We start from the raw sequence: 17759 nt of genomic DNA, 5'->3' as shown, positions 1-17759 counted from the left end.
CCCACAATGCATCAGCTGACTGTTGTGTAAAAATGCTCAATGCTCATCTGCTAGTATTCAGTGCTTATCGTACGTTGGTATCAGCTAAAGTCATGCGCGATATATGTAAAGGTATTTCTTGAACTGTGATAGAATGTGCAAGCGATTCGTTTCAATAGCCGCCGTGGCCGAAATGGGAAAAGAAACCAGTTTAAGTTACTATACAGACTTCCACTGACAAGTAGGCCTAAGAATGTTGAAACAGTGGTTCTGTGACTCATCGGTTTCATAAAAAATAAATCAGAAAATGCAAGAGTTCAATCAGGTCACTTGAAGGCATTTCAACAAATCTCAACAAACATGATGGATACGTAATGTCAGTGCTGTTCCTACCAAGCACCTCCCAAAGTTGAAAAGTGTTTCAGGTTGGTAGCCTAAGCCTAGTAGCTATACTCTGTATGTCATTATGGAACTTGATGTTAGCTTATCATATATATTAATAGACTACCTATTTTTCAGTCATCAGCATTATCGCCTTGTGGCTTTACGGGCCTATGTGAAATGCATATTTTACTGGTCGTTATTTTCCACGAATCTCCACTCCAGCTTCATCGCTTGTAGTTCTGTTTTATAGAGCCCATAGCCTAGCTCATCTACATGGAATTCCCGTAATTTCCCTTTTAACTATTTTGCCATCTATATCCAAATTAATAGTGATACAAATGGTAGATCAGGGGATAGTTTATAATAAATAATACCTTCGAATCTCGAATTTACAATATAGCTTTGGTCCGTGGTCATGAAAATCCTGCTGAGTTTGATTACTGTTAGGTGAACTATATAAATCAAAATGTAGCACAGCCTAGGTTATATGACTTCAGTTTCTAAGTCTGTAGAAATACCATGAGTCTTATCTGCCGCACTTAGTTATATAGACGTGTTGGGTGTAATTACTAATTTTTATTCCTTGCATCCTAATTCTCTGTTAACGTTTAGATTATTATTACGTGTAGTATCGATGTACAGATTTTTGCTAAGTCCTCCACAAATTGCGTTTTCTATTTAAATATATCAAAGAGCGTAGAAAACCTTTCATAGTAAACTATTATATTTCAGCCATTTTTTTATTTGTTATATTTATGAATGCGGAATTTATTGTACGGTTTTCTTTTGTAAAAGCAGAAAGGCATTTTTAATTGCATATATAAAATTTAATCGAGTATTTAGATGTTTTAAACGAATGAAATAATTGCGAAGAAACAAGGTGTGGAACAGAGGAGTTTTTATACGAATATAGGTATTGGCAGTTGGGCACGATTTTTATCGTTATCTAAATTTTTATAATTGCGTATTTTCATGTTATGTCAGTGGCCATTTGACTATCGAAAAATTAGATGTAGTTGTATGTTTATATATAAAAACTTTTGAGGATATAGGCTGAATAGACCAATGAAACTAAAGTTATTTCTTTTTTTGTGACCCAAACCGGTGGAATTCCCCCTCTATATCTATGATTACACCCTTCATTTTGAGAATAAACTTCGAAACCAGAGGCGACTATAGAATTGTACGACTTTGCTAAGCATTCTAGGTGTTTGAAGTTCTATGCATTTTAAAATTTCGAAAGTGGTTTCTTCATCTTTCCCATTGGCTAAGTCACATGTGGAGAGAACTTATGCTATTCTGTTATTAAATATGTATATCTTTTCACATTAACTGTGAATTCTATTTCATATATGTAGAAGCGCATACGTATCCTCCAATTTACATATCAGAACTCACGTGGTGCACTGTAGGCATTAATTAAGGTTCACTGCAGCGTTCCTTCGGTCCATAGCTGAAGTAATAGCCTCTTTCATTTATTTTTCCGTAGCCTATCTCCGTTCATATTCTCTTTCTTCTATTCCATCTTGCTATCCAACCTCTCTTAACATTTGTTTCATTGTGCAAACCTTCAGACTTTTGTTTACTCTTAACATTTGTTTCATTGTGCAAACATTCAGACCTTTTTTACTGTCAATTTCCGTTTCAGCGCTGAATGAACTCATAGGTCCCGGCGCTTGGCCTAAATTCTACATTCGATTCCACGTATCAGGAAGGTTCCATCCTAATGCCACACCTCCTTCCCAAAATAAAAAAAAATGCTGTAGATATATCATCAATTATTCTTTTCATACACAAACAGTTTGAGTTACATTTGGTGTTGGGTGGACTGCTGTGGTGTGTATTGATGAACAGTAATCAATTTATTAAATTTTATAAATCTACTATGCTATAATTGAAGACTGGTTAGTTATTGATATTATAAATGGCTACTTGGCTGTGGCGTGGAACACGTGTTTTGATTAGAACCAGTATCCAGAATGTCCTTCTCTGGATCCTGATTAAGAATATTAAAATTTTGTTCACAGTTCATTATCACTTCTCAGGGAGGGACTGGCTAATTGATGGATTTTGATTCACTTAATATTAGCCTGTTATGGAAACAAATGCATGGGATTATGGTTGGATGTTAACCCTTGTAGCTTATTTATAGATTCTTGTTTGAAATCCACTGAACAAATATCAGGAATAAAATTTATGTTTGTGTTATGTTTTAGCTGTTAGTATTTTTTTTTTTTTTTGTTTTTTTTTTACTGTAATTTTGGCTGTTTTACTTGTAAATACTTTGCTATAGCATTTCGTTCATTATCCAAACTTTTATCATTCATTCTCATTGGTTCTATTCGATATATATTTTTGTAGTTCTATATTTTTCTGACGACATGACATAGTTTTTTGTCAAAGCATCTTTGGTGGTTCTTATAGAAGTTTGGTCTTACCGATGTCTCTTCCGTTTAGTTTTCCTCTGGTGAGGTACTATCCGGTGACTTCTTTTGGATCTTTTAAGATTGATTTTCATGTTCATTTCGTTTAAGTGTCTGTATGGATTTCATATTAAGGGTAAATTTGAGTTTCATGTACTATATTTTACGTGGAGACATTGTCCCTTGACTTTAGTATTTTTTTAATTTCTTTAATGAAAGTTTATTCACTCTAAAAGAAAATTGCAAGATCAAGTAACTCACCTTTATCCAAATAATTAATTTGCACTGCTTCATAACCAGTGTTGTTTTATTTCTTGCAACATTTATCATTTGGTGCAAGTGCAAAAATAATGTTTCGGCAATTCTTTGACCTTGGCAAGTGTTAATACTGAAGCCTTTACATCTACTACTAGGTAAAACATACAACTAGATGGTTATTACAATGGTGGTCATCGTTTTCCAAAGAATATTGTGCTTGACAATTGGTTGTGATTGTAAACCTTTTCATTAAAAACTTCACGTGAGCAAATAACATAGTTGATTAACAATACCACTGAGTCAAAATTCTCAATTAGTACACTTTATTCCCAAACACCTGAAACATCAATAGATTAAAGTCAGTTGAAAGTTAGCCTGTGTACTTTTTTTGTATTATTTTATCAGAAGGAAAAGACTACTCCCAAATATAAAGCAGGACGCGCGATTATGGCATTAGTATATCAGTAGTACAAAGTGAACAAAGCAAAGATTAACCTGTAAGGATAAATAAAGACTACACATTGTAAAGTCTTTAATACAAATGTAAAAAATGGCAGAAACAATAATCATGACAAGGACAAAAATGGGTTGGGAGGCTTGAAAGTGGAAATTGATATAGGTAGGTGGGTTGGGATGGGGTAAAAAGGTGATGGGTCAGGTCAGGGATATCTGCATAAATAAAACCTAAACAAGAACAAAATGCTATATTCATTTACATCACCCAATTGTACACACTTGCATATTCATTTGCAAAGATATAGTTTTCCTGAAACATTTTTGTAAAATAAGAAACAAATAAATAGTTTTAAACATACATAATAAATATTGATACAACCATTTGTTAATAGACACTTGATATAAATCTAATTTCCACTCAACAAAATATTTTCAAAGCTTTCAAGTAAGTGCCTATTGTTTTTCACATGCACACGCTTTCAAACACTCACAACTGACTTGTGAGCTCAATTCACCAAGAAACATTTTCCATTCCCTATATTTAAAGAAATCAAAAACCATCATAATAATTCTGAACTAATAGATAACAACAATGAAAAGAAATGAGGATAACAAATTACTTGACCTCTGCCTTTATAGCAGATGAATTTCAGAACAAGAAAGGTGAATGAAGACTTACCGGTATTAGCTTCTTTTTGTATTTTTTTACAAATAATTGCTTAGCTGTGATTCACTCAACTTATGACACTTAGTAACAAAAACATAACCACTGGGATTGCAAATGCATGAGGAAAATATGTATGCCCAGAAACAGAGAGAATGATAAAGACAGAGAGAGAAAGATAAAAGAGAGAATATACTATCTAAAAACTACAGTAACTCTAACATGTCATTTTCTAATATGTACAAATTCCTACATATTTTACACAGTTCTTAAGCATTGACATGCATTTTACAATATTCACAGAAGAATCACTTTTATCTTACAGCTTTGTGTTGAAACAAATATTTCAAAACTCTGGGACATGAAAGTGCTTGGACACAAGGACCTGCGAGTGATATGCCTCAAGATAAGATTGTCATAAAACAAACATCAGTTGCATGACTGGGTCACATCAGACAGGATGCAGCACAATGACCCTATTACGACAATTTCTTTTCCTTTTTATGTAAGTCTTAGTAATCAATGATGATAATAACAAGAATCACTCTTCCATTGTTACCAGCTAAGCCTTGTGTTGTAATGAGATAATATACAATATGCATTTATTGATGAAGTACACTCGCACAATTTATAATTTAGGCAAATTTGGCTTGGTGATATAAATAAGCTAAGGTGAAAAGTTGAACTAACTCAAATACTGAGTGGTACATTTAATTCACAGACTCCGTACTTTACAATGTAAATAACCAAAATTAGCCGTTTGGTTATATATTGGTTAGTATTCTGTTCAGTAACTCTCCACATTCTATTCCCCTATAAAAGTATGATCTTTTACTCTGTTAAGTAAAAAGTCCAGCATGACAGAAGTTTATAAGAAGCACTTCACTCATTTTAACCTGTGGGAAAAAAATATTGACATCCTTCTAACTGGAAGTACACATATACACGTCCATAACACAGAGAGCTTGGGGCTTCTGAAGCACTGCAGAGTTGGGCATAATGTTACTGACAGATCTATTGTTAATATTTACAGGGACAATGTTAGATCAAAAACATAACTTACAGGCTAGCAGTGTACACGTACAATATGTAGGCTAGCCATCTTGGAAGTTTGGAGGAGGCATTGGTATTGACCAGCACATTGTATTTTGTACATAAATAACTTAAATACCAGTATTAACACTAAGCAACAAAAATTATCCTGAAAAGGGAAAAACAAGCATGAACACTAGTAGATAAAATGTAATAACGCTAATGAATAAAACTATCTATGTCTAGCCATTGTCTTAAAAAGTTTCAAAATCCTTGACTAAACAAAAACAAACATGGCCTAAAAAAGTGCTAATGACAGCTTTTTTCCACTTCACTTCGACTTCAATAGTTAGCCTATTTGACTGCTCTTTATACAATACAAAAGGTACAATACTGAGGCACCTAAGTAAACAGAAATGCTGCCAATCATCACTTTTCAAGAAAGGAGGAAATAAAACGAAACAACCATGCCGTAGGGCACTGTGGCACCTTACTTGCTACACACACACATATGTACAACTGGAATTCTATAGCCTAGAAAGAGACTTCTGCTTTTTTTTTTTGTCCTTAGACATGAGATCAAATTCATAATACACTGGACCTTTGAAGATATGGCAAGACAGCAAACAAAAACAACCATCTACATAGGCCACGGCTGTGTTTGCTACATAAGAATACGGAGGTAGATCACTAAAGTGCATTATCGTCGAAAATTAACTCTTGACGAGAGGCAGCACTACAGTAGCACACAGTATTTCCAACTACATGTCTCTATCTCATATTAATTCCTGCTATACATTAACATGTATATAATGTACCTTTGGATTAGAAACCACATTCCTATGGATCTGCTACTATACTTTCACAGTTTCAGGAATGCATTCACTAACCACATTAACGTAAATACTGTACTAGCATGCGGGAGAAGGATTAATTTTTTTTTATTTTCATTTTTTCTAACCCTATTACCATTCTTTTCTCATTTTAGACTGCTTTCCATGCAATGTTCCTGGCCTTATAGACAACAGAAAAATAGAGTCTATGATCTTCTACAGATGTAATGTTTAACATTTAAATTAATTTTGTAAGTTTATAACATCAAATTTAGTTTCCTAACAACTACCTCTCCTAGAGGAAGCTGGTTGATTAATAGCATCTGCACATCCTCGCCCCGCATTCTATTGCTGGATAGAGACCATAAAAGAGGCCTAACGATATTGACGGCATCCACAAAAGAGGTAAATGCTTAGGCTCTGATCATATGCTTACTACTTACCATTTATGATTGACTGCTCTATAATGATGAGACATACCATTTCACACCATGATAAGTGAGTGAGTGGGGAGCCTAAACATTCTTTTATTGTGCACTTCTGCCGTAGTTTGTACTGGAGTCCCTGACGGCGCCAACTCCGCGTGATATGGGCTTAAGAGGTGGGATTCCACTTAGCATAGTATCACACTCAACTGGGTTTGCTTGCAGCTTTTGATCAGTTGCAACATGCTTTCCCATTTGCTTCTCACTAATCTTTGGTATAAATACAATTACTCGCAAAGAAAAACAATATTCAATAAATAATATACACAGTATTAAAAATAAAATGAGGATTCTGATGCTTTCCCAATATAGTTAACTGAAGTGTTGCCACATACCCTTAAACACAAGACCACACACACCCACACATTTATTAGAATTGTGAACTTGCCAATACGACATTATCATTATAAGCTATTATATACTGAATGAGTAGTATGACAAATGTAAATGTATGTCAAGCATAATGCATGATGAATATGATGAAGTTATCCCCCCTAAGATCAACAATGAAATAATGTGGACTTATATGCTTATCCAATTATAAATTAGTCACAGATGTATAGATTTCCTTATGTTATAGAGCATCCTAGAGCCCAAATAGTTTATCACACTGCAAACAATACATCACTGCCTGCCATTCAAGTTGCATGATCACAAATTTCTACAACAACTGCTAATAAATACAGTCTAATTTTGAAGATTTATGCACCTGATCTTAATTTACATTTAAACAGGAAGTTCTGAATATTTTACTGAAGCATTTTCTGCAGTGTCTTTGATACTGACTTACTAGGCATCAGGCAAAACGTTCCCTCACTAAACACATCAATTTCTTTTTCCCCTTGTAAGCAACTTTCATATTTTCAATCAGCTGAGCAAACTGGATGTGACCATCATGAGCCAGCATAAATGTTTCATGAGCTTTTGTTAAAAAGTCAATGAAATCTTGATAATGTCTTGGAGATATATGAGTAAGCCGTGAGTTTGTGGTGTTGATGTATGCTAAGATAGTAGCTTCCAAGAGGCCTCTCAAAGGCTGTTTATCAAAAGCGAGGGGCTTGATGGGACGACGCTTAGAGTCAGGACAGGCCATTCCAGGTGCAGATAAAGAACAACGCCTCAGGACATCCGATAAAACCGTGGCACATTGCACATTTTTGATGAATACAGGAAGGAGTTGAGATAATTCAGTACGACCTAAAGAATGTGCAAGTGCAACAGCCCAGTGTATATCATTAATAGCAGGATGAGTATCTTGATTATATGCTAAATGCACACTTTGCATTGCTAACATTGCAAGAGTGTAAGCACGGTGGGGATATCCTCGATGTTCCATGTAACGTGCAATTGTGAATAGCTGTGAAGAGGTCATGGTGTGAGCAGCAGCATCAACAACCACTTGATAGGCCGTTTCAAAGGAAACTGGGTCACTCTCACACAGGGTAAGTGCATTAAGTGCACAGTTAGGAGGATCCTGAAAAAAGCGGGAAAATTAATGCTACAAGTATTATACATTAATTATAAATTCTTACCTTGCAATATGCAAGAACATCACAAAAATCTAGTGAGCATACTTGACAAAAATCTAGTGAGCCTACTTGACAAAGTAATTTATTAATTTCTGTTACAATACTTTCCAATGTACGTTATTTTCAGAAATTCTCTAAATTATAACTGTAAAACCCTTGTCATACATATTCCATAAGCATTTTGTTGTGACCACATGGTATATTCCTAAATCTACATAATACAGCATGGTAATTCAAAACCTTAGTAAACTAGTAAAAATGATAATACCTTAGTTGCACACTGTAAGGCTAAGGAACGAGCAAATGCAGCAAGTTCATCTTGCTTAGCCCGATCTAGTTGAAGTCTCATGACAGTAGTATGACTCATAATTGTGGATGCGACTGCTCCTGTAGCCTCAGTGGGTGTAAACAGAGAAAACCAATTCTGCATTATAGATATTAGTGCAGACACACCAACTTCTGTGGCACAGGTTACTAACCAGCGTACCATCTCTCGCCTTCTCCAGTTCAAGGATGTTAGCGTCATACGCATTACCTGGAGAAAAGAGTCAATAAGTAAAGTAGAATTTGTGCATGGGAATACTTTAATGGAAATATTTCTTAATATATAACAATGATCTTAAGATTATGATATACCATGCAATGTATCTACAACAAAAATGGGAAATTAAGCACGAAACTTCAAAATGAAATCCTGCTTATAAGTATTTAGTACCAAAAACATAAATACAATACACTTACTAAGTCACTTGAAAATGAAAAAAGTTCTTATTAAATTTCAGAAATGCTATGAAAATACCTCCTCACTGAGAGAGAGAGAGAGAGAGAGAGAGAGAGAGAGAGAGAGAGAGAGAGAGAGAGAGGAAGAGAGAGAGAGAGAGAGAGAGAGAGAGAGAGAGATAAAATTTACCTGTAAACCTAATTCTAATGCAGCATTGAGCAGGAGCGAGTTTCTCTGGCCTTCTCCTGGAAGACCAAGCCGGAATGCATCTTGAGCCAATTTAAACAGATGTGATGAACTATGAATGTTTCTTAGGGCTGCATCCAAGACAGACCTTAGGCGCATTACATCATCTGAAATAGAAGTGGGTAGGTATGACCAAAAGCTATAAAGGCAAGATTTAACATACGTAGATAAGATAAACTATTTTAACCCTGCTTAAGATCACCATCTGTTGTTCTAGTCTAGGAAAGGAAGGTGGGAAAATCACAGGACATTTTACATTAATGAAATAAACACGAGGTTACAGAAAATCTCTTTCCAGGCATAGAAAGACTAATAAAATGATTCATGAATCGAAAATACTTACTCTTGGCAGCATTGATCATGGTACAGGCAAGGGCACACTGCTGGGTTTCGATGTGGCCTAAAGTAAACCATCGTGGGTACCGAGAGAGCACCAATGAAGAAACGTTGCCATTTGCAGGGTCGTCTACATCGTCATGGTCTTCGAGGATTGGTAATCTATGTCAAAGGAAGAAATCTATGAAAAGGCATTCCCCGATAGTGATGGTACAATATTTTCCGAAGACTTGATGAATTTCATGCATATGTAACAATACAGAACCAACACCTTTACTACATCTGATGAATTTTACTACTTCATGTTTGAACAAAATTCAATCTATAATCACCTGATCGCCCTTAAAGCCAGCTGGTACCCCAAATCAGGATCATGAGGTAACAAAGCTGTGAATAGGAACTTTGTAAAGGTATGCATGGGAACACTTTCTGGATGGATGCCCTCCCCAAGCCCTGAGAATGGCCCACCTTCAAGCAGTAACCGGGCTTGTCGCCTCAGCACTGCTAGAAGAGGAGAATCAAGGGTGAGCTCTTGTAATTTTAGTATCATTTTTTCTTCTTGTTTGCAGGCTTTTTCCTGAGCATACAACCCTGGGGGCATGGCTCGTTGCTGCCCTAAACCTATAAGAGCTGCTTCCAAGGCAAGAGTTAGATATGACTCCCAAGGGTCATTAGAGCCTGGGATGGGAACATGGCGATACCTGAGTGGCGCTAGGTTGGTTGCATCCTCATTAGCTACACCAAGCCAGTCTGTAAAAAGTACATCTACAATTTAGTCATAAATGTCAATTACACAGGCAACCTTTACAACTTATATAAGAGTTATTCTAATAAAGCTGCATTAGTAACTGATTAAAATCAGTACTTGAAAGCAAGTCAGTTTTGCTCTCTAACAGTTATCTAAGCCCTGCATTTTAAAGAAATTTGTTCTATAAATGAAGTGAAGCTTTTTTTTATGATGACAAATAATAAAATGATGCTTGACAAACACTCTATTTAAGATCACAGCCTCTATCACAGTTCCTAGAAATGTTCATGTCAATATCTTAAAATCATTAATAAATACTGTAAACGTACTGCACAATTTTTATAGACTTACCACTATGATACTGAAACCTTGGAAGATCTTCTGGTAATAGTGATGCTTCAGCTAGTGTATCAAAAAGGCATGTAATGGGATCTAATGGATGACCAACCCAACCTTCTAATGCTCCTGGACCTAATGACCTACAAGCTCTAGAGGGAGAACATCTTGGGAGCATTTCATCTCTTTTACTTCCCCACCAGAGATATGCTTCTCTTTGTGCTTGTTTTAACGTTCGTACCACGGCCACTGCCAGCCTTAACGCTTCACTGTTGTAACCATGAGACCTTAAAGCATCTACTCGTGAGCAAGCAATTGGGACTGGTTCTGTAAAAGAAATTGTATACCTTGAAATTTCTAATTAAGTAACATACACAGCACAGTATAAAATGTCCTAAATGTTTATCTATGTCAATATTAAAATTTCTGTAAGTTAAAATTTCTTTTAAGCGTGATTATGAGAACATGAAGACTTCTTTAGAAATATTAGGTTAAACTTGAATGAATACATTTTCAAAATTCGTTACTGATTAATAAAAAGCAAACAGACTTCACCATACGGCAGAATACCTATGAATATCATATTGTAGACTTGACAATCCAGGCTCTGCACCAAATACAAAATCACATAATGAGGACAAAGATTGCATATGAATGGAAAAGACTGACTTACCATGCCAAAGTGGTTGCCCTTGTTCATTATAATAAGAAGAAGGGTGTTGGTGCTGGGTACTCCTCAGAACTGGGGTTTCGCCCGCCAGAATAGTTCTAAGGTGATGGTCATCCCACGACATATTACAGGCATCTATCGCTCTGTGAAATATCGTTCGTGGTGGCGCTGAAATCCTCCGCCTCTTGTGTCTTCTGCGAAACATTAAGAAAATCGTTATTAATCAACTTCCAAGGTTACGAGTATTTGCTGTGGCAAATACAGCAAATAAACAGCCTTTCGTCTTTTCCATGCAAATTATTACCGAGATTTCACGAACAACAAATTTACAGTAAACTGTCATAATGCTATTACCTATTTTACAAGTGTAACTTTTATGGCTATAGAACATATAGACAATGATTAGTTATTTAGAAAATGTTTGATGTAAAAACGAATTTTTAACACTAAGCTCAACAACAGAAAACTGAGAGAGAGAGGGCAAGAGAAAGATACCTGTGTGACGATCTTCTATCTCTTTCTCTGTTCTCTCTATTTTCTCTTTGGACGTGGTGATGACGGTGATTATGTTCTCTGTTGTTGGGATCTCGACGTCTGAGCTCATTATCTTCGTCACTCGATTCATCATCAGAACTGAGATAATAGGCAGCAGAGCGATTCTAGAATACACAAGGAGAAGTTAGAAACATCCTCGTTAAAAACTGAAATGACTGTAATTGATGGCTTGTTTCAATTCAAAAGTACTATTCTAACACTGGGCTTTTTAACAAATTGTTTTGTTGATCTCTGTGCACTGATGAAAAGATACGATTGGGCACGAATGTTGAAAAATGACTGACTGTACTGTGACATAACTTGAATCTAAAGACAAGTGGAAAGCATTCTTAATGACCATAGCATAGCTTTGCTCTCGAGATAAATAAAGGGACTAAACCACCAACCCTTTCATTGGTGTCTTGATGTCTGTGATCGGGATCTTCCAACGGACAAACATCAGTATGCGCCCATTGTTCTAAGGTCCTCTGTCTTTGCTGCTTTTCGTAAGAGCTGCTATGGGGTGCCAACACGACACACACCCAAAGAGCAGCTGCAGGTACAAGGAGAAGCATTTTAAGACGTGAAATATGAGGATACATACAAAGATCACAACAAAAGATTTATAATGAGGTGGCGGTCGACCTCCAATCAGAGAATCGTGTGTTGTTAGATGGCAGATGAGAATACAAATGGTTTGACATAAGTAATTTCAGCTTCTTTACTGCACAAAACAGATGGCATGAGCCTCCTTACCTATGTGGTCCCAGTGCTGTCTGCATTTGTCTGTCATAGGAGTGCCCTGTGACTTCCAGAGCAAAAGCCTTGGGTCGTTAAGGAACTGTTCGGTGATCATGGTTAGCATTTTAGCACCATTACTGTCTCGCGCTCTCACCATTTCCCGAACCTGTGTGAAAGACATCAAAATAGAACGTCAAGAACTCTCTGTACATCAAGATGATATGCAGCAAAGATACCTCTACTGAACAATAAAAACCCTTACTCATGGAGACAAATGGGTTTGTAGGTCCTGACAATCGTCAAACTTAACAAAACTTTACGTATTATTCATTACAAGAGAGCGAAGAAGGAGAGCACTAACCTTAGTAAACATGAAATAAAGTTGTTTGTTAGCATTGTAGTATCCACCTTGGGTCAAGTACTGACCCACTTGTTCCTTGACCTGTTCTGCATCAAGATGCCAGCAGTGCTCCTCCTCCGCACTCCCTCCCGCCGTCGGATCTGGGGCTCCTGCAACATCATGGAAATCTTCAACTTGAATCACGTACTTAGGCACTCGAGAAGAAATCGGCATTAGGTGAAAAAACATGGACAGAAAACGCTTTACTTTATTGGAGTTACTTGACAAAGTTCTAAAAACATGATTACCATATACTCTGTCTTGCATATTATATATATATATATATATATATATATATATATATATATATATATATATATATATATATATATATTTGCAATACACTTCCAAACATCTACAGACAGACTAAAGTCAACTATAAGCATCCAGTTCTCCGTTATACTCAGTAACGAAGAGTATACAAGAGCGGGGTGCGCATACACATTAAAAACATAACACAAACACATCTGCACGTGTGATTATATATTAATGGGGGGGGGGGAATCAATGCAGATTACAGAGCAGTCCCTTGTTTCCTGCCATAAGCAATAATGGTGGTTTAATTCTGAATCCTTCCTATTACATGTGATAATACATTACGTTTCGTTTTATTATCTATCTTAACGAGCAATTTTCTGAAACAGAAATTACGTGATATATAAATACAATATACACTTCATTACCATGCACAGAGTTTCCTCGTTTCTCCTTGCAAACACCCTCATTGTAAACTGATAAAAATGGCCCGCTCACATACTCACTCACGCCCCCTCTCTTTCTCTCTCTCTCTCTCTTCCAAGTTAAGGGCCCTGGAGCCCCGCATTTAGCATTCAAATTCGCCCTTGCGTTCAAAATTCCCCCTTGATCAAATTCAGCCCCCTACCCCAACACTGATATCAACCAAGGGCCCCGCATGGAGCGTAAGATAAAGCCTGCTAGCCCGGGAACGAGGATGAGAAGTCCCGCGGCGCACGTTTTCCTTGCGAGGGGAGATTACGTTTTCTAAAAAGAGGGGGGAACTCCACGCAGGGGGATAATAGGCCTCGGGAGACTACGCGGGGAGGGAGGAGGTGAGGGGATTACTGCCACCCCTCCACCTCTTCCCCACCAATAAATGACGAGAGAAAATGAGAGAGGACGAAAGCACTAGAGAAGATGATCTGGGGAACAAATACACAGCTGACTCACAGTTTCAACATGGCTTAAGCCATGACAAAAAGAGACCAGGGAAGGATTCAGCTTGGCAAGGGGAGAAGGAAACAAGGCGGGGGAAGATAAGTTCCACAGCAGTGATAAAGATAACAAACGAATACAGGGAGAGTGAAAGGGGTGATAAGAACAAAGCTGAAAAAAGACACACCGGCCCGACAGACACAGTTTGCGGGGTTTTAACTGTGTTGTGTGTTTAGAAAAAAAAAATACCGATCGTCTCTGAAACTCTGTAATGACTCGGATGTTTCACCGACAGAAGCTAAAGCTCACACACCAAAACGCCCAGAGAAGGATTTGATGGGTTAATGAGGGAACATTGATCCTGACATGAAGTCTAAACGAGAACATGTTGCAAGATTTTACAACAATCTCGAAAATAACAATAAATATACAAGTTCTCCAGGACAAAAATGGTTCCGGCAGTCGTGTGGGTACAAGGACATTTATTTACTTTTGGCCCAAACTTATGGGAGCGCGTGGTTATCCTGACAACTGCAGAACTTTGCAGTGAAATCGATTTTCCATATGTAGTGTACCAACGGAGTGAGCAGCACAGGATCATGTGAAGTTGCTCGTCCCCTACTCAGTGGCGTGGTCGGTATGATCTTGGCCTGCCACCTCGGTGGCCGTGAGTTCGATTCTCGGTCATTCCACTGAGGGGTTAGAGATGTGTATTTCTGGTGATAGAAGTTCACTCTCGACGTTGTTCGGAAGTCACGTATAAACCGTTGGTCCCGTTACTGAATAACCACTGGTTCCATGCAACGTAAAAACTTCATACAAACAATCTACTTAACGGTTTCTGAAGTATGTTAATAAAATAATTTCCTGACACCAACGCCTTCTGGGAGAGAGAGAAAAAAAAACCAAACCAGTATCACTTTCTCTTACTTTTACTCTTGTGCAAACACTCCCCACCCCCCTTTTCTAATCTCCCCCTACATTGATTTTCACTTTCCCTAAACCCCCTGCTGGTGCATTTTTACATTCCGATGACAACGAAATAACAAACCGATCCGCCACACGCAACAACCCTTTGGCATTGATCCTAACCAGTCAACCCCCACCCCCCTTCGACCAATCACTCGATCCGTGATATACAATATTCACTCAAAAATCACATTACTTGAGGTAACCCCCCAAAACAACCCCCTCCCATCTCTTTCCCTTTAATCCCCCCCCCCCCCACGCCCCATCTCATCTCGAGCCCCATCCCTTACCTTCCCACAAACCACCTATAAAATCTTGATGCTTAGAGGTCCCGCAGGTAGGAAGGGCCCTCCACACGGTGCTCACCTCTCTCTCTCTCTCTCTCTCTCTATGTGTTTGTGTGTATATGTAAGATAGAGAAAGGTAATTTTGCATACATCGAGATGGATATGTACATCTATAAGCAGGAATACACAATAATAACATTAGCATGTCCAAGACATTGAGAGAGAGAGAGAGAGAGAGCTAAGTCAATGTTTGGCAGCTTCGAAACAACTAGCGTTTGGAAGAAAAATGAAATAACAAGACTTGAACAGAGAGAGCCCATCTCGGCTGATACTGATCCTTGAATACTTGAAAAAACGAACGTGAAAGTAGCAGCAGAAAAGTTAAGACGCACGAAGTTAACACGTTCTCTTTAGCAGTGGTCTCTCGATTAGCGAAATAAAATAAACGTTGGTTTGGTCAGTACTTGGCTGGGTTACCACCGTCGGTTTTTTTAAAAAATTTTATTTAAATTTATAATACCAAAATAATATATAATATATATATATTATAATAATAATCTAATAATATAATTATGATATGATAGGAGATATATATTTATATAAATACAGTATATAGAGTAGGCATTACGATAATATAAATGGATTTATATATAACCTTGAATGTAAGGGACGGTCAATTTGACAGCCTTTCAGTCAAAATCATGTGTTCAAACTTAAAAGCCACACATACTTTCCTATGAAATACACTATTTCCAAGAACAGAAAAAAAGAAAAAGAAATGCGTGGCAGCATCAAATGTACATTTTTCATCAACAAAATGGATTGAGCGAATGTACGTCACTCCGCCCCAAAAAGATGTTAAAATCACAGAAGAGTAACGCTAAAAAACAAAAAAAAAAAAAAAAAAAAAAAAAAAACAAAAAAAAAAAAAAAGTTAAAGTAATCCTTTTAACAACGTTCTCAGCAACCTCTTCCCTTTTACAACATCTCAAAAAGGAAGGACAGGCAAGTTGCAAGCATTTTTTAGAATTCCTTCATTTACTTTTTTCGCAGCTAACCAGTCACATGAGCATGAATGTGCATAAATGTAATGCATGACTGCAATAATTACCTGCACGATACCATAGGTCAGTTTTAAAATGATTTCTCAAGCGAGAAAAAACGGGAATCTACCAAAAAAAATGAGGCAGAACAATTTGCAACAGCACAGCCCGTTGGCCAATGACAAATCATATTTGTACAAAATATGAGGAAGTAAAAAAGTTTCAGGTACAGCGAATACCAAATATAAATGTGAAGTTCTCCGTACCTATACTATAAGCAAGGTTTCCGTAAATCTCGTCACTGAAGATGGAAGAAGCAAACGATCAAGAAATGGAACTCGAGGAAGAGTGGGTCAAAGAGGAGCATTCTAGATCAAAACAGGAAAACTCAGAAATGGTCGGAAATCGACTGCAGGAAGGGAAGGCTACTCTCATAGGAAGGCAGAGAGAGACTAATTCTATTTCTGAGGAAGCCATCCTCTTGAGGACTCCTTCAGGAGCAAGAACGCGTGCTGGCATAAGGCCAGGATCAACAGCAGAAACAACACCAATCCTAAATTGATTAAATATTTCGCATGCGTGACTTGATTAACAGTTTTCCTAAACATGAACGAACAATGCTTTTAACAGATTATCCACAACTAATCTTGCCTAATGGTAAATTCGCCAACAGCTACACGGAAAACAAGGATGGTAATGAGAGGGAGATATGAAATATAATTATTCATGAAAGTAAGATTTCATCATCAAATGGATCAGAAAACTCAGACTTCCAAGGGAAACTGGATAACATAGAATTTCATTTTTGGTAAATAGCTAAAAGAGTCTTTTACCAGATAAATGCTGTACAACCACATTCTAGAATCCCTTACTCACGTAATTTTAAAACTAAAGCTGAAAGAAATGAATCAGCTTAAATTCTAAATAATTACGAAGGCGTGAACTCTGACTTTTCTAAGTATCAGAAAAAAAGGGGGGAAAAAACGACCGAATCTGTATGGCAAAAATGCTCCTTAGACCCGAACTCACGATTTCCGCAGAGGCCGCAAAATAATAATAAAGAAGAAGAAGTAAAAGGAGCAAAAGAATGAGAGCGGGTGACCAGAAGAGAAAGAGGCCGCCTGGAAGAAGTCTCAAGTCGAGAAGCAGCAACCATGGCGGGAGGGCGGGCGGCGTCATCGGCAGCGGTGGTAGGCGGGTCACAGAAGCAAATGGAGGCGCCACATTGATTTTCAATTGGGCGCGTTAGGCCGAGGAAGCCTTTACACACACACACACGCACGCACACATCTCATACACACACACATTCGGCCCCAGCTTTCTGAAAGTGTCAGCGACGTCATTCCTACAGGTGGTTCATATTTATTATTCCTTACTTTAGAATCTTAAAGACAGAGAAGGGACGAGAAAAAGTGGGAAACAAGAGAGAGGTACGAGGGTCAGGGTTCATCAAGAAATCGTTCTCCCTTTTCTCGAGAGCGGTGAAAAGGAACATGCGAAGTCTGAAAGGCA

The 17759-nt window shown here is 37.5% G+C and overlaps 1 protein-coding gene across 5 annotated transcripts in view; it reads right to left on the bottom strand.

The window, feature by feature from the left end:
- Positions 1-3563: 3563 nt before the first annotated feature.
- The window catches only part of LOC135224723 (zinc finger SWIM domain-containing protein 4-like), a 288431-nt gene continuing 274235 nt past the window's right edge, over positions 3564-17759 (bottom strand). For 4 of the 5 annotated variants that reach the window (XM_064264019.1, XM_064264017.1, XM_064264014.1 and 1 more), the window contains 11 exons: positions 12737-12885; positions 12391-12541; positions 12042-12187; positions 11596-11759; positions 11104-11294; positions 10446-10757; positions 9679-10111; positions 9354-9508; positions 8954-9117; positions 8312-8578; positions 3564-7988 (listed from right to left, as the gene is read on the bottom strand). In XM_064264019.1, the coding sequence (XP_064120089.1) occupies positions 7311-7988; positions 8312-8578; positions 8954-9117; positions 9354-9508; positions 9679-10111; positions 10446-10757; positions 11104-11294; positions 11596-11759; positions 12042-12187; positions 12391-12541; positions 12737-12885 (2810 nt within the window). In that variant the 3' untranslated portion in view covers positions 3564-7310. The remainder of the gene's footprint in view (positions 7989-8311; positions 8579-8953; positions 9118-9353; positions 9509-9678; positions 10112-10445; positions 10758-11103; positions 11295-11595; positions 11760-12041; positions 12188-12390; positions 12542-12736; positions 12886-17759) is intronic. The other variant, XM_064264015.1, reaches the window with a different exon arrangement.

Source organism: Macrobrachium nipponense, chromosome 12 (genome assembly GCF_015104395.2).
Source record: "Macrobrachium nipponense isolate FS-2020 chromosome 12, ASM1510439v2, whole genome shotgun sequence".
NCBI classification, from domain to species: domain Eukaryota; kingdom Metazoa; phylum Arthropoda; class Malacostraca; order Decapoda; family Palaemonidae; genus Macrobrachium; species Macrobrachium nipponense.
Note: the sequence above shows the minus strand (reverse complement) of the source record. Positions and strands in the feature narration are given on the sequence as shown.